The following is a 20,978-nucleotide window of genomic DNA, read 5'->3' on the forward strand; positions in this document are numbered from 1 at the left end:
TCTGCCTCATATTATACTGATAGATACATGTCCTTCCACATTTGTCCAAACCCAGCGATGGTACAACACCGGCAGCGAACCTGATGCAAACTCAGACTTTCGTGGCTGTGGCAGATCAGTGGAGGTTTATCAGCTGGAACAAATGTACGGCTCTGGTCCAGGATGTCACGAATGGGGAAAACTGTGCACACGTGGGTTTAATTTTGCTGAATATAGAAGTGCTCTAAAAAAAATCAAGTTTTAATAAAAAGAAAAAATAAAATGTGAAAGAAAAATAAACAGTGCCCCGGGGGCTCAGTCTGTTTGGCGTCTGCCTTCGGCTTGGGTCATGATGTCAGGGTCCTGGGATCGAGCCCCCCATTGGGCTCCCTTGCTCAGTGGGGAGCCTGCTTCTCCCTCTCCCTCTGCCTGCGGTTCCCCCTGCTGTGTGCTCTCTGTGTAAAATAAATAAATAAAATATTTTTATTAAAGCAATAGACATAACACACCACATTAACAGAATAAAAGAAAAAAAACACATGCTCATCACAATTGATGTAGAAAAAAATTAGACAAAATTCAACACCCTTTCATGATACACTCAACAAACTAGGAGAAGAAGGACCATACCTCAACATGGTAAAGGCCACATATGAAAACCCACGAGTACCATCATACTCAACAGTGAAAAACTGAGAGCTTCTTCTCTAAGATCAGGAACAGAGCAAGGTCACCCCCTCTCACCACTTCTGTTCAACAAAGTTCTGGAAGTCCTAGCCACCACAAATAGGCAATGAAAAGAAATAAAAGACATCCAAATGGGAAAGAAAGAAGTAAAGTTATTTCTGCTTTCAGGCAACATGATCCCTAAAGGAACTAATACATTCAGCAAAGTTGCAGGCACAAAATCAACTCAAAAATCAGTTGCGTTGGGCTCCTGGGTGGCTTAGTCATTGAACGTCTGCCTTTGGTTCAGGTCATGATCCCAGGGTCCTGGGATCGAGCCCCACATTGGGCTTCCTGCTCAGCAGGGAGCCTGCTTCTCCCTCTCCCACTCCCCCTGCTCATTTTCCCTCTCTCTCTCTGTCAAATAAGTAATAAAATCTTAAAAAAAAGTTTTAAAATTTAAACAATAACATTTAAAAAATAAAATCTTTTAAAAAATAATACATAAAGAACTGCTACAATTCAATATTAACAACTACAACAAGACACAAATTACGCAGTTTATAAATGAGCAAGGAACGGTGCCTGAATGGCTCAGCTGGTTAAGGGTCTGTCTGACTCTTGACCTTGGCTCAGGGCATGATCTCAGATTGTGAGTTTAAGCCCCATGTTGGGCTCCACACTCAGCATGACACCTACTCAAAAAAAAAAAAAAAGAGAAAGAATACATGGACACTGAGTAGACCTTTATCCAAAGCAGGTATGCAAACAGTCCACAGGGAAACGCAAGTCAAACCCACTGGACATCACCTCACACCCGTTAGGACAGCCACCGTCAGAAAATCAGAACACGGCAAGTGTTGGCGAGAGTGTGAGAAGTCAGAGCCCTCGTGCGCTGTCGGTGGGAAGGTGGACGGGTGTGCAGTTCCTCAACAATGTAAACTAGAACTACCAGCAATCCCACTTCTGGGTGTATCTCAGAAGCGTCAAAAACAGAATCTTGAAGGGATGTTCGTGCCCCAAGAAGTAGAAGTAAGTTACATGTCCGCCATCGGGTGAATGATGAAGAAAATGTGGGTACAGAGAACGGACCAGAATCAGCCTTAAAGAGAAGGGACTGGTGTGCGCTACAACACGGATAAACCCTGAGGTCCCTCTACTACGTGAGATAAGCCAAGCTTGAGACAAATACGACGTGATTCCATTTATCTGAGGTGTCCGGAGTCATCACACTCATAGAAACACCCAGTGGAGAACTGGTTGCCAGGGGCCAAGGGGTCTGATGTTCGCTGGGTACAGAGTCTCAGTCATGTAAGATGAAAACGTTTTCGAGATCTGGGGTAGGACAAAGTGCGTGTACTTAACGCTGTACACCGAGAAGTTGTTGAGGGAAGGGCACCTGGCGGCTCAGTCGGTTGGGTGACTGCCTTCGGCTTAGGTCATGATCCCAGGGTCCTGGGATGGAGACCTGCGTCGGGAACCCCACTCAGCTGGGAACCTGCTTCTCCCCCTTCCTCTCCCTCTGCCCCAACCCTGCTCGTTCTCTCTCTCTCAAATAAATAAAATCTTGAAAGAAAAAAAAATTGAAGGCAAAATTATGTTATGTGTTTTTTATCACAAGTAGAGAGAGAGACACCACCCCCCAAAAGACATGTGAACAAGCTCTTCCCCACCGAGGGCAACACCCTCAGGACAGGCAACAGTAACTGGGGAAGGGTCCCTGGGGAGGGGGTTGAGGAAGGAGACCACTCGCCATCATGACTACAGGCCTGTCCTGAGCAGAAGATCTTAGAGCTGGAGGATGGTACACCTACACCACCCCAGGTTGAAAACCCCTGACTGAGCCCGCCCGCTGGGTCTCCTGCCTCCCTACTGCCTTCCAGGAGGGCTGCGTTCCCTCTCCACAGCGGGGGCTCCCTCAAGGCAGGAGCAGAGAAAAGCCAACAGTGTCCCCCTCTGGCTGGTTGGCTCTGGCCTCCCACAGCCCTCTTCTTCATCCCCTTTCCCATCCCACAAACCATGCTGGGTGCCGGAAGACTCTGAGGGCTGGGGAGCCAGGTGGAGGGTTGAGGCTGCTCTCATGGGACCGGAAAGAGGCCTAATGGGACACACTGTGTGCCCAGAAGTAGAACAGGAGTCTGCGTGGGGGATCCGAGGGCCCAGGGATGGTGACCCATGGCTTTCGGCCCCTCATGGAGCCAGCAGGGGTTGCAGGGCCCCAGTCATACAGGCCCTCTGGTGAGATTCCCCCTTGCCTCAGGCCCCAGGGCAAAGACCACCAAGGAATGAGGTTCCAGGGAGCGGAAAGGCTTTAATGAGCATCACAAGGGGACTGGGGGAGGGGGTACAGACTCCAAATCCAGCCTCCCTGCCATCACTTCAGTTGGGGGAGGGAGCAGCCCTGCTCAGCTGTTCCCAGACCCCAAGGCAGCTGGAGGGGAGTCCGGGGGAATCTTCTCCACCCACCAAAAGTGTTGAAAGGGGAGAGGTTTGCAGTGCTGCTGCCCGGAGCAGAAGACCTCCAGCAGCAAGCTGACCTCCAGAGGTCAGGAGAGACCTAAAATCAGGCAGAACAGCAGCCACTGGGAGGGTTCAGGGGCTAAGCAGGCAAGGAAACTCGTGGGATCCCCAAACACTGAAAATTCAGAGGGGGCTCCAGAGCCCGCTGGCTCCAGGAACGAAGACCCGAGGGAGTCCCCCCCAGACTGAGACACCAGCAGAAGGTCTTGGGGGGGAGAAGCAAGGATAGGAGCCTGGGTGGGTGGAAGAGGCCGAGGGGAGCCTGGGAAGGGCACCAGGGACGGTGCCCCAGACGGAGGGGTGGTGGGAGACGTCCTCTAGCTGCTGTTCTGCTGTTCCTGTTGGCGGATAAGGTTGGCAATGGGGCTGGTGATGCCACCTATCAAGGTCCAGTATTCGTCGAAGCTGATGCGTCCATCGTGGTTGGCATCCAGGCTCTGGATGAGCTTGTCCGCAGCCTTTCGGTTTCCCGTGTCCTGGAGAGGACTAGGGGTCAGCAGGGCTGGGCAGCGGCCCCAGGCAGGACTCCTGGGGCTCGGGCCTGAGCACCAGCTGCCCTGCGAGGAGGCAAACCGAGCCCACCCCAACCCCCGGTCAGGCCTGCGTACCCTGAGAGGACAGGGGCCTGGAAGGAGGGGGGGGTGAGACCCCGGTTTGGGGGGTCACTCTGAAAAGACAGAAGCCACAGGGAGGAAGGGAACCACATGAGGACGAGGGCTTGGGGGCCGGGGGCAGACAGCTTGGGCGGGGGCCTCACCGTCAGCATGTGGTTGAGCTCTTTTTGAAGCATCTTCCGGAAGCTGCTCTTGCTGATCTTGTTGTTGACCAGGCTGTGTTTCGACACGTATTTGTAGAAGTTTTCCACCAGGACCACAACCGCCTTCTCCAGCTCCGTGTAACCGTCCGCCATCTCGCAGCCTCACGGCTCAGGGGGGCCTGGGCGCCATGAACAGGGCAGGTGAGGAGACCCCATAGTCCAGACCCCCTCCGGGCCCTGCCCTCATCCTCCCCCTGGGTCCCCAGGCTGGCAGGTCCTGGGCAGGAGGGATGAGGCGGGGAAAGGGGGTGCACCAGGGTGGGCCTGGAATGGGAACCTGTGGTTGCTGTAATCCAGCCGCTCACCAGCCCAACCGCCCCAGCAGGTTCCCCTGGCAGGCTCCCCAGCCCTGCCCCAGCCCCAGGCCCTGGGCCTGTCAGAGCTCCGGTGAGATCCAAGGCTCCCTGCAAAGAGGGTTAGGGTAAGTGCCCATCCTCGTGCCCTCCCCACAGCTGCCCCGCCCAGGGCCCCTGCCCTGTGAGCAGGCACAGCTAGAAACTGCTAGGATGAGCCAGAGGGGCTTAGAGACCAGAAGCCAATGTGTCCCCAGCAGCAGGACTGGCAGAGACCCAGGCCCAGGCCACAGAGCAAGGGGCCGGGACTTATGCCCTGCCCAGTGTCCTCAGCCAGGCAGCAGGACAGGCACTGGGGGAGCCCAGGGAAGGTCGCCCCTCTCCCGGAAAGGATGATGTCTCCCCGACTAAGTCAGACCTTCTGCAGATCCCCAGCCACGCCCTGCTAGGCCGCCCTCCCTCGCACCCACCCCAAAATACTAGGAGCCAGGCCAGTCTGCCCCAGCTGGAGACGGAGCTGCGGCCTTCACCCCAGGACAAAAGGCACTCACAGTCCAAGCGGATACAGCCTCTGCATAACAGGATATGAGGGGAACAGGCGGCTCTATTCTGTGAGTCGCCGCCGCCCCGGCCCAGAGCTCCCCAAAGTAAGCCCCAGCCCAGAGCTTCCCTTCCCACCCCCAAGCCCAGGAATGAGCCACAGCCAGCCTGCCCACGGGGTTCTGGCAAGGGAAAGTAGACACAGCCACTGTCCCATCCTGAGCCTCGCAGGGCCCCACTTGGAAGAGAGGTCTGCTTGGCCCAGCCTCACCCCGGCACTGGCCCCTGCCCTACGCACCCTGCCCTGCCCCTGCTCCCAGACTCCCAGGGCCCGCACTGGCTGGGGCCACTGGCTCTTCTGGGGTCTGGTCTCCCCAGATACCAGGCATCCCTGAGGCAAGGACAGAGTTTCATAGGCATAGCCGTTTTGTTTTCTGAACCAAAGGGCGTGACTCATAGTCTATAGGACCATTTTTTAAAAAAAACCCTAGGTACCTAAGCACGCTGCTCTTAATCTCTGTGTCTCCCCTCGCCGGCACCGTCTGGCCCAATGGCTTGCTTGAGGTGCATGTTCTAGAAATACTCCACCTCCTTCCAGCCCTGCGGCCAGGTATCCACAGCCCCTGACCACCCTTCTAAAATATTCCCCTCACGTAGGGAGGATGTGACCCTGAGGGACGCGGCCCTAACAGAGGAAGGAAGCGGGGACTGAGACAGAGGAGCATCTCTGACCAGGACCCCTGCCTTCTGTCCCTGCCTCGCCCAGCTGACCACTCTGGTCTGAAGAAGAGAATGGAGCTGGAGCTATGGGAAACCACAACCTTGCCCCATGCTCTTTGCTTATTAAGTGTGTGATTGGGGGCGCCTGGGGGGCTCCGTCAGCTAAGTGTCTGCCTTCGGCTCAGGTCATGATCCCAGGGTCCTGGGAGCAAGTCCCCCACTGGGCTCTCTGCTCAGTGGGGAGCCGGCTTCTCCCTCTCCCTCTGCCCCTCCCCCTGCTTGTGTGCCCCTGCCCTCTCTAACAAATAAATAAAATAGTTTTTAAAAAAAAACAAAAAAAGGTGTGTGACTGTGAGGTCTAATGTAAGACTTTCAGGCTAACACCCTGACACTCACAAATGAGGAGGGAGAAAAGTTTCGATCCACACAGTGCTGCCCACTGCCCTTGAGTTGGGAGTGGCCCAGGCCCACGGCCAGCGTTCCTGGGGTCCCACAAGCTGTATCCACCACACCAAGGACTGTGCCAAGCCTACTCCCAGCTAAGCTTTGGGAGTAGAAAGACAGCTCAGAGAACCCCAAACCCTAACCATTCCGGACTTTGCTCCCTAAGTGAGGAGCCCTGTGGGAACTAGTCAGGGAGAGGGAAGAGATGGAAATCAGGTGTAGGGGCGCTGCGCCTCTGCCCTCTCCCCCTGGCCCACCCACCCTCCTCCCCACTTTCTTAGGGTCTTGTTTCTCTGACTCCTCCTGCCCTCGATACCATGTCCCAGCCCCTACCTGGCCTCTGGCAGCCCCGCAGGCCAGACAGAGCTGAGCACCCGGGACAGTCAGCCGCTGGCCTCAACAGCCCTGGGTTTCGGTCCCCAGTGGGCCACCCCCATCTTCTAGTCAAATGGGAAGGCTGGAGATAACCATCTGGGTAAGTGCTTCTCCGAAGCTTTTTCTGAAGGAAGGAGATCAGAGTGGGATAGTGGGGGCGGGGGTGGGGGGGGCCTTACTCCCTCCCTCCCTCCCTCCCTCCCTCCCCTGGGGGCCAGGAGTCAGGCTCTGCCACCCACCCACGCACAGGTACCTACTCCTCCCACCTGCCCCCTTCAGCCACCAGCCAAGGCGGAATGAGGCTGGATGGTTAGGCTGTTCCATCAGGCCGTCCTAGGAAGCCTTGGCAGGGCAGGGTGGGGGGTGGGAGGGTGGACATGTACATTAGAGCCTTCCCAGAAATCAGGAACGAGAGGACCACTTGTCCTCCAAAGGGCCCTCACACCCAGAGCCCACAGCCCTCCACCGATGTTCTCCTCGGCCCGTCCTTGTTTGATTCATCCTTGAGCAACCGAAAGGCCCCACCCTCACGCCTGCTCACCTCTACCCAGCCTCTGACTTCTCCCAAAGCCTGTGGGCGCTCTGACCCTTGACCCTAGGTCTTGGCCACAGCAGCCCTGCCTCCCACCCCCAAGTTCTAGGTCTCAGCCCTCCAAGTGCCTCCTAGCCACCCCCAGGCCCCTTCAGTCCACCACACACAATCCACCCTCTTTTCCCACCACACAAGCTCTTCTTAAGTCTCAAAGGGTCTCTAGGTACTGGGAGATGTCCCTGAACTTCCATGCCTCCTGACCACTGTCCCTCTCTAGAGCTTGGCCCATTCTCAAGCCTGAATTTGGCCTTTCCTGTGTCCCTTCCATACACCTCAAATTCGTTCACTCATCTCTCATTTATTTTCTTCTTCATCTGTCAACTCATTCATTCACTCACTCATTTCCTTCTTCATTCATTCATCTGCCCCAAGGGCCTTCAGCACACAGGGAAGGTGTGATCCGAAAGGGCTGGTGACTTGTCCCTCTATTTACAAGGCTGTTTCCAATGTAGACCTCAACGTCAACATCCCCGTTCCATGCTCCTCTTCTCACTCCTTTCCAGCTTCCGGAGGCCAATGTCTGGCACAAGTGCCCCTGCCTCCCCGTCTCCACCCGCACAGGACCCTGCACCTGAGTCACACAGCCACACACAGAGGCCCCATCACCAGTCATCCAGGTCTCAGAAGAAGCCTGTTCCTCTGGAGCATTTTCCAGATGAGTGGGGCTGGACTACGGCATGGACACTCACGCCCTCCACCCCTGGTCTCTCCACAGACAGAGGACAGAGGAAGGCTGAGCCACTGCCCCCCCACCCCCCCACCCCACCTCGTCTCCGAACACCCCTGCCCTCACCCCCAGCTGCCCAGCGGGGCCCCAACCCTTCAGAGGGCCAGTCGGCTGGACCTGCCTGGGTCCTGAGGTGGAAACAAGCCACCTCAGTGCCTGCCTCCTCTCCCGGGCTCGCTGGCTCTCGCTGGGCCCTTCCTGGTGCCTCCTGGACCCCATCACCTCTCCCAGGACACAGCTCCCAGGGCCTGGAGAGGCCTGTGTCCAGGTCGGACCACCTCCCAACCCCCACCAACCCGCATTTGTCCTTTTTCGGTTGAGGGAGGGTCGGAGCCGCTGTGACAAAGCTCTCTGCCTTGAGGCCGGGGCCCTGGAGAAGAGCCCCGTCAGCCTCCGGGTTGGGGAGGGGGTCTCCCCACCCCATCCACTCCTCTGAAGGCCTCTCCGGCCCCCAGCCCCACCAGAAGTCTCCATTCCCAGACCAGCCTGTGGGAAAATTAACGATTAACCGAATCTTCCAACCAGTGCCTGGCAGGGCGCCCTCCCCAGGCTCCCTTCACTGCCCCTTCCCCTGGCCCCAAACGTTTGCCCGGCCTCTCCAGCAGCCCCAGGCCTCCCAGGACGGGCTGGGGGTGCTCACCTGCCTCCTCGGACTGCCTCCTCTCCCACAGGGCTCTGGGGCCTGGGCTCTGGCACTGCCAAGCGGCTCTCCCCCCGCTCAGCCGGCCAGGACTCCTCCCCGCCTCGCTCCCAGAATCTGTCCCACTCCCTCCAGCCGAGCCTGGCTGAGCTGGCTCGGTGGGGAGGTAGTCACTGAGCTCCCTCTTGACTTAGCCCTGGGGTTGGGCCCTTGTTAAAGGGATACACACCTTTTTTAGCACCCCCCCCACCCCACCCCAAAGGGAGCGGTGGAAGCCGGCACCCCGCACAACCGCACCCTCCCCACCCTGCAGCGCTGGAACGGAAAGAATCTAGTCGGTGGAGGAAGGAAGGGAAGGGCCATCACCTGCCCAGATCACAGGGGTCACTGGGAGCCCAGTTTCAGGGTCCCCCAACAGACAAGTTCAGGCTGCGTTCCAGGCCAGTCTGGCCGGCCCCAGAAACTTCCTTGCTGTTAGGGTTTCAGGAGCAATGCCTGATTTCTGTGGCCCCAGTCAGAAGCGGCAGTGGAGCCTGGGCCCTGGCCTTCCGACTCCAGTTGCGACCTCCAGGAGCTGACACTGATTCCCAGGACCTGCCATGGGCAGCAGGAGATTCTCCTGGGAACACCCCGTCACCACCCCTTCCCAGGACATGCGAGGGAACTGGCCAGGAGAGACCTCAGCTCTGGGCACCTGCTCTACGTCAGGCTCTCTGCTGAAGACTTTATGTGATGTGTCCATTATCCTCCCAACAAATTTGTGAGCCACAAGCAGACCCCATTTTATAGACGAGGAAACTGTGCTCTAGGAGCATGCCCCAGGCTCCAACGATAATGGACGGCAGAGCTGGGGAAGTTCAGGCTGCTTGGCCTGTTTCTCAGCCCCGCCTTTCTCTTGCTGCCTGTCAGCCAGGCTCCAGCACACCTGGGTTCCTAACCGCTTCCCGGGTGAACATTTGTGGCCTCCTCTCCTGTCAGGGGACCAGCCCCTTGGCAAAGAGAAGCCTATCCTTCAGAGACAACCTAGTCCCCGGCTTTGGGGCCTGGTACCCATCCTCAAGCCAAATCCATGGGAAAAGCAAGTCCCACTCACTCCCACTGCAACCACCACAGCCCCACGCGTCCCACTGCCACCCAGGACTCTGCCACTCACCCCAAACCGCCTACAGTCCCAGGTGGGGGGTGGGTGTCCAGTCAAGACAACATCTTTCACTTTTTTTCCATTTTTTTATTAATCAAATGATACAAAACAACCATCATTCTTTAAATGCCCAAGCACCCAATTGGTCCTCTCCCTCCCCTGCTCTCTTCCCTGACCCTCGCCCAAGGAAAGAGGCCAGGGAGGAGGCTGGGCCAGAGCTGGAGGGGGGAAGGTGGAGCCCTGGACACACTACCATTTGGGGTGGGGATTAGGAAGGGTAGGTTCCCAGAGACCATTTTTAGCACCAAATATCCTGCCCCATTCCCAGCCCCCCTTCTTCAAATCATTTCCAATAGCCCACCTCCTCTCTGCCCTTCCCCCCAACCAAAGTACCTGGCCCTTACACCATCCTTATCCCTCCAGCACTCACCACATCCATCCCTGCCCCCCCACCCCCAGCCTCCCTCTGGTGGGGACTCCCGGGCTGGCAATGTTGGAGAGCCCTGGGAAGGGTCACCAAGGACTCGAGCCCTGCAGGGGTGAAGCAGGTGCAGACCGGGGAATCACATACTGGTGGTAGGAGGAATTTTATTTCTAGGCCCCAACATCCCCCCCCAAGAATTCCAGGGAAAGGTTCTCAGCTGCCCCGGACAGGACTTTCCAGCTTCACACTCCTGGCTGCTTCTCCAATCAGCTCCCAGAAACTCCCAAACTCTAGTTTAGAGTCGTTACAGCTGCCCAAGTTGGCGATTTTCTCTTCCAGCCCACAGTTGCTCTAAGGGGAGGGAAGAGACCACAGCTCAGCAAAGCAAAACCTCCCTCTCCTAGCCTCGCCCTGCCCTGGGGCGGGAAGCCAAACCCGGGCCTACCTGGCACAGGCAAGGGGAGGGGCTAGGGGTGGCAAGTGCCTGGGGCCGTGGCAGTGTGGGTGGGGTCGTGAGGACCTTGCTGGGGAAGTCGGGGTGCCTGGGGCGGGGCCCAGTCAGTACCGGCATGAGGTGGGGCAGCTGCTGGGTGACCAGGTCCTGAAGTTCAGAGGGGGTCAGCGTCTCCTTCCCACCCTCCACAGAGTACTGGTGGAAGTTCTTGATGAGGGTCTCGATGGCCCTCTCCACGTCGCTGAATTCCTGCGCATCCTGAGGGTGGGGGACATCACCACGTCAGGGAAGCTCCACCCACCCCAACAACACCCTACCTCCCCAAGCCCCCCTAGACCAGCGGGGCAGAAGGCAGCTGGAAGGCACAGGAGCTGCCCCCACTCCAGAGCCCAGCATCTAGCCCCCACCCCCTCTGGCCTCCGCCCTGAGCCCAGCAGGGCTCCCTCCCTGTCACCAGAGGCCCCCACGCAGGATGGGTCCTAGCGAGAGGCACAGACATCTCTTCCCAGGAGGGCTTCTTGTGTGGATGCAGCACTGCACGTGCTGGACACCACTTAAGAGTCTGGCTCTTCTGGGCAAGGTCTAGGATAAAAGGCGGGGCCAAGGCAAGGGGCAGAAGTCAGTGGGGACGCAGACCCTCAGGGTGGAAGATGGAGGACGGGAACAGAAAGGCCAAGCACGCACGGGCCCACCTCAGCACTGGCTGACCGACACTGTCCCATGGTGCCCAGTATGCTTGTCCTGGCAAGAGCTGTGTCGTCCTATGGCTGGCGCCGGGGAAGCCGATGGCTCATGATCTGCCTGGAGAAGGAGGGAGACAGAGGGGAGGCGGGGGAGGGCTCAGTATTTCTTCCTCGACTATCCCCTTGGGCCTCACTCAGGAGGTCAGAGCCAACTCCACGCAAGACCCAGTCCCTGCGCAGGATCCAGGCAGGAGCTAAGGTCACAGTCCCCAGGCCCACCCATTTAGAGGGAATCCTCTGGGCCTCCCCCTCCACCAATCCTCCCACTTCTTCCCACCCCTCACCTCTGCTTTGCACACACACACACACACACACACACACACACACACACCCGGCCTGTAGGACCTGACTCCCAGCCCTTGTCCTGGCAGGCTAGGGTAGGAGAGCCCAGCATTGCCCTTTGGACAGGGTTAGGGCAGCCCGTCTACGCGAAAAGCCCTGGCACCCTTACCTGCTGGGAGCCGTTGGGACAGACGCTAGGAGTCCGTGCACATGAGCTCAGCTCTTATACCTGGGGGCAGGGCGGGACGCGGGGGCGGGGCCTCCTCCCCGAGCCGCCCCCGCTGTTCCCGCAGTTCCCGCGGGCTGGGCGGGGAGCCAGTGTGGCCCCACCCCACACTGGCCAGAGCCCCGCCCACCCTGCGACCAAGGGAACTCTGGGGGGCTGGGCCTGGAAGGCCCCTGGCCCCAGACCCGCAGGCAGAGTAAAGGCCAGAGAAAGGGAAGGGAAGAGTGGGGGCTTGGCAACACTGCGGCCTCAAGCCCGGGAGGAAAGTCCTGAGGAATTGTAGGGCAGGGAAGTGGAGGGGCTTTGGGTCAATAAACAGGAAAGAAGGAGACTCAGAGGCTGATGGAGGCAGGGCTGGTGGTCCAGAGGGAATGAGGGACAGGGGAGTTGAGAGTCCCCAGGGACCACTCTGTACTTTGCCATGTCACACACATGCCCTCTTACTCTTCCCACCAGGGCCAGTTTGGGTGGTGTCACTCATACCTGCAGTCCCCACAGCTGAGAGGTGGGGAAGGAGCCACAGAAGGGTGGCCTGGGAGAGGAGCCCGGATGGAGTGTTGTCCTGACCCCGACTCAGCTCCCCTCACCCAGCCCACCTGTATGAGACCCAGATGGGCTACCTGGCAGTTAGCAACCTCTCCAGACAGGTGGGGCTGCCTACTGCTCCCTCCCTCAGAACCCCAGGCCTTCCCAAACTGCCCCCCAATCCAGTGCCCAGGATGACACCCAGGAAGCCTGGAATGACCCCTCCTCCTCCCCCCTCCCCCCCCACCTCCTCACCTGATGGGGAGGGGGAAGAGAGAAGGGCAGGTGATTCAGTGTGGGTCCAGGCAAGGATGGGGCGGGTACCAAAGCCTGAACTCTGAAGGCAGGAGCCTGTCTCCCAAGCCCCTCCCAGCCCCTTTCTCCTTCTAGGGCTCCCCTGTACTTCTAGAAGTGTCTCCATGAGAAGCCCCCCCGCAAGAGTGTCCTATCATCCTGTGTTCTTCTGATGGTCTCAATCTGGGACCCTCTGAGGGGTCAATTTGAGAGTTTCTCCCAAGAATGCCTCAAACTTGGATCCCTGGGAGAAGCCTCAGTCTGGGGGACCCTCCTGAGATCTCTCGCTGTGGGGAAGCCCCCTGTGAGATCCCCTCAGGAATATCTTCAGCCAAATGAACCCTCAAAGAGTCCCAGCCTGGGGTCCTTCCAGGGCCCCTCAGTCTGAGGGCACTTAGATGGAAGGTCTCAATCTAGGACCCTTTCTGATGTGTTTGGTGTGTGGAAGAGAGGTTATCTCAGCCTAAATGTTCCTCTGGAGTCATGGACACGAGACGCCGGCAGTGACAGCCGCTGGAAGGCTTTACCCACCGGGCTGCCCTGCTTTGGCTCGCTCCACTGGCGGGCAACGCAAACCATACGCCCCTCAAGCCAAGGCTGATGGGGAGAGGGGCACCATCGCCCATGCCAGTCTTCATACCAGAACCTTGTGTCCGTTCTTCCACCTCTCCCCTGCTATGCAGGGAGGGAGGAGGGAGGGCCTAGTGTTCCCAAGTTTCCCACCCAGAGAGGATCCGTTCATCACAGAGGCTATGGAACATCAACCCAGTTCCACCTATTCTTGTCTTTGTGCGCTCAGCCTCTCTGAAACGGGTCTTCTCATCTCTAACACAGGACTTACAAATAGTGCCTCCCTGGAGCGAAGTGGGGCCTAGACAGGGACAAGCCTGAGGATGGCACCTGTGGTGGTGAGCCCTGGGTGGTGTGTGGAAGTGAGGGACCACTGAGGTCTGCTCCTGAGATCATGACCACACTGTATGTTAACTAACTAGAATTGAAATAAAAATGTGAAAAAAAAAAAATAGTAGTACCTCCAAGGGCTGTGAGAATTAACTGTGAGAATCAACACTTCCCTGTTCAGTTTAGTGCCTGGAGGACAGCAAGCCCAGCACAGCTCCAGGCTCTCATTAACACCCAAGGATCAAAGCCCAGGAATAAGAACAGTGGGACTGAGACCATGCCCCAGGAGGCACCCAGAAGGACAGGACTCACCACACCCACCCCAGAGATTGTCCCCTTCCTTCCATATGCTCATTCATCCACCGTTTCCTTACTGAGCACCTACCCCTTGCAAGACCTGGTGTGAGCCGCTGCAGAATTCAGAGACAACTAACATTCTTGGTCCTTAAAGAGCTCATAACCTTTCTTTAAGATTTTATTTATTCATTTGAGGGAGAGCATAAGCAGGGGGAGCAGTGGAGGGAAAGAGAAGCAGACTTTCTGCTGAGCAGGGAGCCTGATGGAGGGCTCGATCCCAGGACCCTGAGATCATGACCTGAGCCGAAGGCAGCTGCTTCACCAACTGAGCCACCCAGGAGCCCCAAAAGGTCATAACTTTTGGACCCACTCTTGGGTCAAGACAGAACTTTCCCACTGTCTACTTCCAAGAGCAGAAAGAGGAGAGGGTGTTTCAAGGAAGAGGCTTTTCGGTGCGAGGGGGCTCTGCCCTGCCGGCCCTGCCAAGCACTATCCTGCTCAGGAGCTTTACTTCTTCTGCGTCTCCAGGGCCCTCTCCCTCCGGATCTCCTTGGCCAGCTCCCCTATCAGTCTCCAGTACTCGTGGAACTTGAGCTCAGAGTCCTGATTCACATCCAAGCTCTTCATCTTCTCATCTAAGGAGCCCACATCCTGAGGAGACACAAAGGAAAGGCTGGGGTTAGAAGTGAGGGTTCTCGAGACAGGGAGAGAGGAAAGAGCTGCCAACCTCTGTTCTCATCACACAGGAGCTGCCCCACTGTGGCCCGGGGACAGCAGGGCCATGGTGTCTGGTCTTCACAGCCTCTCCACACCCGTCGGGCTCCAAGGATGGCGGCCGCCAAAGGAGGTAGGGGACCTGGCTTGTAGTGTTGGCCACCGTGTAAAGAGTCCCACCACGGCTGATTGTGAGGCATACACGAGGCGTCCCCGAACGCAGAGCTGGGAAGAGAAGCCCACAGGTGAGGCGGACCCAGCACACCATCGCACCTGCCATTTGCTCAAGGGCGCCCGGCGAGCCCTGGGGCAGGGACCCACTCTGGCCATCCTCAGAGCCTTCTCAGAACTTCCTCCTTCCCAGAAAGCTAGAGAAGTTCACAGCCCTAAGGTGCTCATCTGCATAAGCCCAACATAATCTCATTTCTTTTTCTGGTTTGTTCATTAGCCTGTTTGATCAGAGGAATGGCAAAGACGTGGAGTATCTGGTTTTGTCCTTGACAAAGTCTGTCAGGACAGGCCTGTGAAATCAAAGGATACTGTATACTGGACCCAGGATCAAAGGATCTGTTACTAGATAAACAATCACAACCAAGACACAGTCTGTGGAACAACAAATCGGCGTCACACTGAAGAAGGTGCCGCAGGCAGAGCCCAAAGCTCAGTATTTCGATCAGCATTTGCTCGAAGGCAGAGAAGACCGCCAGATCCACAGAGGGCCCAAAACTAAAGCTAATTCAGAGAAAAGCTAAGCAAGACCTTTGTAAAAGCCACAATCACGCTTTTTTTCTTTAAAGATTTTATTTATTTATTTGGCAGAGAGAGAGAGATCATGAGTAGGCAGAGAGGCAGGCAGAGAGGGTGGGGGAAGGAGGCTCCCCGCTGAGCAGAGAGCCTCCTTCCCCCACCCTCTCTGATGCGGGGCGACCCCAGGATCATGACCTGAGCCGAAAGCAGGGGCTTCACCGACTGAGCCCCCCAGGCACCCCCCCAATCATGCTTAACTGCAAAACACTCTAAGAATTGTCCGTGGAAGGCAAAGATGCCCAGTTTAACATTATATTGGGAGGAGGGAAACATACAATTAATCAAGAGAAAGAAATAAAAGGCAGAAGTAGAGGAAAGAAGAGCCAAACCTACCTCTTACTATATCAGCAATTATGTAATTGCAGAGCTAGAAAAAACCAAGAGCATAATGACTACCATCTCGGCAACAGTGAGCACTGAACAGTGCTGACTGTTCCAAGGCCTATTCTACACACAGGACATGCCTTACTCCATTTAACTCCATACTGTGCTGGAATGATGGGGACCTTGTCCACTTTGGTCGCCACTGCAAGCCCAGGGCCGGGGAGAATGTCTGGCGCATAGCAGATGCTGGTTTGTCACTGTAACCCAAAGCCTAGCACAGTGTCAGCACAGGGCACAGTAGGTGCTCAATAAATACTTACTAAATGCAAAGCCAATCCAACAAGGGAGATGTTATTACATGTCTATTTCACAGATAAGAAATTAAGGCTCAGAAAGAGTAAATGACCAGGGATAACAAGCTAGAATCTGCATTTGTACCTAGATTTTCTGACTCAAAGCTTATGCTCTTATCCACTCCTCTGTATTTCTTCCCCCAAAAAACTATTAGAAATGATAAAGTGATTACAATATTAACACACAAACCCAATGCTTTTTAGGGGTATGAATATTAACCAGTCAGAATGTATAAGAAAGATCCCGTTTAAAACAGGGGTGCCAAAAAAATTAAAAACTTAAAAATTTAAAAATAAAACAGGGGCGCCTGGGTGGCTCAGTCATTAAGCGTCTGCCTTCGGCTCAGGTCACGATCCCGGGATCCCATGTCAGGTCCTGGGATGGAGACCCACATCGGGCTCCCTGCTCAGCAGGGAGCCTGCTTCTCCCTCTCCTACACCCCTGCTTGTGTTCCCTCTCTCGCTGTGTCTCTCTGTCTCTGTCAAATAAATAAGCAAAATCTTAAAAAAAGAAAAAGAAAAAAATTCAATAAAATAAAATAGTAACAAATGGGGGCACTTGGGTGGCTCAGTAGGTGAAGCGTCCACCTTCGGCTCAGGTCGTGATCTCAGGGTCCTGGGATCAAGCCCCACATCGGGCTCCCTGCACAGCAGGAGGCCTGCTTCTCCCTCTCCCACTCACCCTGTTTGTGTTCCCTCTCTCGCTGTCTCTCTCTGTCAAATTAATAAATAAAATCTTTAAAAAGAAAAGAAAAGAAAAAAAAGAAATCTATTAAGCTTTTGTGAAGAAAAATGAACTGAAGAATATAACAGAAAACGTGATTAGAAAAATGTACCCCTTTTTTTGAAAGACTCAGTAGTGTCAAGATGTCAGTTTTCCCTGAAATATAATTTTATATGATCCTATTAAATACCTACAGGATTTTTTTGAGACTTATTTTATTTTGGGGCGTCTGGGAGGCTCAGTGGGTTAAGCCTCTGCCCTCGGCTCAGGTCATGATCTCAGGGTCCTGGGATCGAGCCCCACACCTTCTCATCAAGCCCCACCTCGCATCTCCCTGCTTCCCCCTCTCTCTCTCTGCCTGCCTCTCTGCCTACTTGTGATCTCTGTCTGTCAAATAAATAAATAAAATCTTAAAAAAAAAAAGATTTATTTTATTTTGCTTTTTTTTTTTAGTAATGTCTACATCCAACATGGGGCTCAAACTCACAACCCTGAGTTCAAGAGTCACACGCTCTTCTGACTGAGCCACCCAGGTGGCCCATGGTTCCATTTTTAAAAAGGTATTTGTAGAACAGTAGGTAAGATGCATTTATTTGTTTACTTACTCAACAATTCTTGTTCTTTTTTTAAACCTTTTATATTTTTCAAATTCACACGCTTTTTTTTTTCAATTTCACTCACTGTGTATCTGCTCTAAGCGCTGGAGATAAAATAGTGAGCGAGTCCTTTCCTTCATTCTTGGTGACATGCAAGTGTGTACAGGAGTCAAGTTGTGATGGGTGTGTTGCAAAAGAAAATAAAGGGGGGAAAGGAATAGAGGACAAGGGCGGTGATCTTTGCATTCTAAGGAGAAGGAAGGCAAAGCTGAGGATTTGTCATTTGAGCAGAAATCGGAGTTCAGCGAGGAAGATGACTAGCCAGCGCCTCAGGAGTGAGCATTTTGGACCAGGAGGGCAAATCAGTGTAACTTTGCTGCATTTGAGTTTTGCTATAAAGGGGAGCAGAGATATAAGACAGCTGGAGGGAGTTACAGACCCAAGAGAGAGGGCTGGGTTTTTCTCTTTTTTTTAAGACGGGGGATAGGACAGTGTATTGGGAAACGGATCAGAACAATCCAGTGGAGAAGGAAAACTGATGATGCAAGACAGAGGAGGAGGAACTCTAAGAGTCCAGGTTTTAGTGGATGAGAAAGGACTGAGTCGGACAGCAGAGGAGGGACTGCCTGCCTGGGGGGAGACTGATGCCTCGGGGGACAAGCAGGCAGGCTCAACACTGCTCTTCATAGGCTCAGGGAGACAGTACATAGGAGTTTCCTGATTGCTCTTATTTTCTCTGAGAAAATTTCTCAGAGAGAGGGACAATGTGGACAGAGGGATTAGAGTTGGAGAGGAAATGTTGTGAAATTATCATCTGAAAGAGCTGGCGAATGGTGATGGCTGTGCCAAGGGGCCCTTCCAGTCTGTTACAGAAATAAAGAGAGACAAGTCAACACTGTGTATCAACTATACTCAATAAAATAAATAATAATAACAAAAATAATAAAGTGGGGGCGCCTGGGTGGCTCAGGGGGTTAAAGCCTCTGCCTTCGGCTCAGGTCATGATCCCAGAGTCCTGGGATCGAGCCCCGGCATCGGGCTCTCTGCTCGGCGGGGAGTCTGCTTCCTCCTCTCTCTCTGCCTGCCTCTCTGTCTACTTGTGATCTCTATCTGTCAAATAAATGAATAAAAATTTAAAAAAAAAATAATAAAGTGGGACAAGTCAACATGGCAGCACCTTTTCCTGCAGCCAGACTCCCCTACGCAAGTGCAGGGGCAGAACGGTCCACAGAGAAATTGATGAGGTTGTTTTTTCTTTGAGAATGGATATTTTTGCCTTATTTTGGATCTGGGAAAGAATGGTAGCTCTAACCCTCAAGTTAATGGAGGTGAAAGACTGGACTTAACCTGGGTTGGGATTCTGTCAACCGGCACAGGGGGAAAGGATCAAGGGAGCCGAGGGACTGACCGTAGAATGCAGCTGAGTGGGAAGAAAACAGAGGGCATGAGGGGATGACAGGGGAAAGGAGACCTGACAGGGTCAGGAGCCTGACAGTCCCCACAGAGCCGAGGAAACTGAGTGGAGGAACAGAACTGGAATGGCAGGAGGTGGTAGTCAGGGAGAAGGAGGCTTGAAACAGATTCTGGAGGTGGTACATTATTTTGGTAATGACAGGATCTGTAGCAAGAACAGAGGAGTGGATGCTCAGAACCGGGACGGAATCCTTGGAAGCTGGGGGTTGAGAAAGTTGAAAGGCTCCGGTGTGCAATGAATTCTGTGTGCCGACTGAGGACCCCAACAAAAGCATGATGAGAAACAGTAAAGCAGGAGCTGAACCCACAAGGGAGGCAAGAAGGGGGCAGGTTCCAAGGAGCTGTGCATCGCAGGTAGAAGAAGAAACAAAGATGTGGAAGCAGTGACAAAAAGCTAAGAGGTCACTTCCTGCATTTCCAGGCTCGGAGGAACTAGGATTTGAAGATAAAACCAGTCACTATGTGGCAAAGCTACAGGGACTATTGACCCTAGAGTCTCAAGTCTCCGGAGAGAAAAGGAAGGGAAAAGTCTGATAAGTCTAGGGATGTAGCAGATTTTGCAGATGACAGACTAAGTTTCCAAGACATGTTTGTGGTTTTTTTAAGAAATCCCTATCCAGGGACACCTGGGGGAGCTCAGTCTACTAAGCGTCTGCAGCTAGGGTCATGACCCCAGGGTCCTGGGATCGAGCCCCGCATCAGGCTCCCTGCTCGGCAGAGAGCCTGCTTCTCCCTCTCCCTCTATCTGCTGCTCCCCTTGCTTGTGCTCTTTCTCTCTCTGTGTCAAATAAATAAATAAAATCTTTTTTAAAAATCCATATCCACACACTTTCACATGCCTGCAAATTCTCAGAAATGGTATAAAAGAGACTGTTGACAGCCTGCTGTAATTAGGCAACTCAGAGGAGATGAACTCCATGCTCCTACTCAGCCCTACTCAGCCCAGCAGGTAGGAGAAGAGGGGTGACCTTATCAGGCACATTACTGAGGGGATTCCCAGAGGGGGTGAGAAGTAGTCAAAGATTCCTTCTTACAGCCCCCCCACCCTCACTGAGGTTCTATCACTCCATGAACTGGGCTATGTTTCCATCTGTGACAAACCCCTTCCTACAGCTGGGCCTCAGTTTCTATACATGTGAAGTGAGGAATTTGGACTGTGTTTTCTCTTGGCCTCCTTCTAGCACTGATGGTCTACAGCCCTCCTGGAACCCACCTCTGGCTCCCCTCCCGTTCTGGGGAGATGAGACCAGAGAGGCACAGAGCACACACGGGCTTCCAGCAGCACTGAGGGGAGCACAAAGCCCAGTAAGGCACTTGCACACCTACCAGTGCAGTGTCCCCAAGCTACACACACAGCCACCCACTCCCTTCTCCGCCACACACCTGGAGTCACATTATGTGCCCAGAAACATCACCTCCCAGCCACCGTGTCCCACAGCCACTGTCTTCCAAAATCTGAGTCCCAGAGACCCCTACCTACCTTGAGCAAGTGAGGCAACTGCTGAGTGGCCAGTTCCCTAAACTCATTGATGCTGAGACTGCCCTTCCGGCCCTCCTGCCCCGCGAAGGTGAAGAAGGTGGTGACCACCGTCTCAATGGCCGCCTCCAGCTCCGTCAGTGGCTCTGCTGCCATCAGGACTCTGTAGGGCAGGGGAGGAAAGGGAGAGTCAGAACAGAGCTGACGGCCCCTGCCTTGGCATTGTCCCCTCCCGCCCCTGCCTGGAAGCAGCATTGTGGGGAAGGAGACAGGGGACAGGGATGGAGCCTGAGGCAGGGGACCAGCGGGGGTGGGGGCAGGAGTGTCTGCTTCCAGAAAGCCCATCCTCTCTAGGTCTGAGCCTGGTGGTCCCCTCCAAGCGCCGGTGTCTCAGGAACCCCTTGATGGTGGCGGTCCTATGAGCCGGAGACCTCTCAGAGAGGAGGCACTTTGGAGCGGGCCCTTTGCGGCCTCCAGTCCCCAGGGCCCTTTCCTGGGGGCTCACCCGGCCCCCACGGGGTCACGAGGCGGCCGGGCTCCACCGCCTATTTGTGCGGGGCCCACGCGCTCCGGGGCCGCTGTTCCCGGCGGAGCAGCGCGGGGTCAGGCCGGCGGCCGGCTGCGGTCACGGTCAGGCCGCGGAGACCCCGCCCCGCGGGGGCAGCGGGCACAGCGCCCAGCCGGCTCCTCCGGCCCCCGGCCGCCGCTGCCCTCCACGGGGACGCCGCCTCCCGAGCCCCCAGACGAGGCGGCTCGCGCAGACGCCCCCGAGAGCCCCGGGACCGGAAGGCGCCGGGCCCCAGGGTGGGGGCACCGGACTCACCGCGGCAGGGGCGGCGGGCGGCGGGCGCAGGGGCCGCGGGGCCGCTGGAGCACAGCCCCCACCCAGCGCGGAGGCGTCGGGCCTGCGC

General features: G+C 55.4%; 3 protein-coding genes across 4 annotated transcripts; all 3 read right to left on the reverse strand.

The window, feature by feature from the left end:
* Positions 1-2,931: 2,931 nt before the first annotated feature.
* On the reverse strand, positions 2,932-8,472 carry S100A16 (S100 calcium binding protein A16). Its single transcript, XM_032845139.1, has 3 exons — positions 8,314-8,472; positions 3,923-4,101; positions 2,932-3,641 (listed from the first exon to the last, which is right to left on the reverse strand). Exons 2-3 carry the CDS (start codon positions 4,073-4,075, stop codon positions 3,483-3,485), a joined length of 312 nt encoding a protein of 103 aa, XP_032701030.1. The 5' UTR covers positions 4,076-4,101; positions 8,314-8,472; the 3' UTR covers positions 2,932-3,482.
* A 1,048-nt stretch (positions 8,473-9,520) lies between these two features.
* Positions 9,521-11,605, reverse strand: S100A14 (S100 calcium binding protein A14). The gene is made up of 4 exons (XM_032845172.1): positions 11,527-11,605; positions 11,025-11,133; positions 10,444-10,590; positions 9,521-10,229 (listed from the first exon to the last, which is right to left on the reverse strand). Exons 2-4 carry the CDS (start codon positions 11,052-11,054, stop codon positions 10,092-10,094), a joined length of 315 nt encoding a protein of 104 aa, XP_032701063.1. The 5' UTR covers positions 11,055-11,133; positions 11,527-11,605; the 3' UTR covers positions 9,521-10,091.
* A 2,245-nt stretch (positions 11,606-13,850) lies between these two features.
* On the reverse strand, positions 13,851-20,926 carry S100A13 (S100 calcium binding protein A13). 2 transcript variants are annotated; one of them, XM_032845070.1, is made up of 3 exons: positions 20,891-20,926; positions 20,071-20,230; positions 13,851-14,250 (listed from the first exon to the last, which is right to left on the reverse strand). In XM_032845070.1, exons 2-3 carry the CDS (start codon positions 20,221-20,223, stop codon positions 14,107-14,109), a joined length of 297 nt encoding a protein of 98 aa, XP_032700961.1. In that variant the 5' UTR covers positions 20,224-20,230; positions 20,891-20,926; the 3' UTR covers positions 13,851-14,106. The 2 variants fall into 2 exon arrangements, with proteins under 2 accessions (XP_032700961.1, XP_032700960.1); XM_032845069.1 differs by lacking the exon at positions 20,891-20,926 and adding an exon at positions 20,573-20,731.
* Positions 20,927-20,978: the final 52 nt, after the last annotated feature.

This window comes from Lontra canadensis, unplaced genomic scaffold (genome assembly GCF_010015895.1).
Source record: "Lontra canadensis isolate GAN:19392208 unplaced genomic scaffold, GSC_riverotter_1.0 scaffold160, whole genome shotgun sequence".
NCBI lineage: Eukaryota > Metazoa > Chordata > Mammalia > Carnivora > Mustelidae > Lontra > Lontra canadensis.

Coding starts and splice junctions, on each gene's coding strand:
- S100A16 (XM_032845139.1), bottom strand. CDS start 4,075: ATGGCGGACGGTTACACGGAGCTGGAGAAGGCGGTTGTGGTCCTGGTG. Junction 3,642..3,922: donor AGCTCAACCACATGCTGACG/GTGAGGCCCCCG, acceptor AGTCCTCTCCAG/GACACGGGAAACCGAAAGGC.
- S100A14 (XM_032845172.1), bottom strand. CDS start 11,054: ATGGGACAGTGTCGGTCAGCCAGTGCTGAG. Junction 10,591..11,024: donor GTCGGTCAGCCAGTGCTGAG/GTGGGCCCGTGC, acceptor CCCCACCCTCAG/GATGCGCAGGAATTCAGCGA. Junction 10,230..10,443: donor AGCTGCCCCACCTCATGCCG/GTACTGACTGGG, acceptor CCCTCCCCTTAG/AGCAACTGTGGGCTGGAAGA.
- S100A13 (XM_032845070.1), bottom strand. CDS start 20,223: ATGGCAGCAGAGCCACTGACGGAGCTGGAGGCGGCCATTGAGACGGTG. Junction 14,251..20,070: donor AGTTGCCTCACTTGCTCAAG/GTAGGTAGGGGT, acceptor GTGTCTCCTCAG/GATGTGGGCTCCTTAGATGA.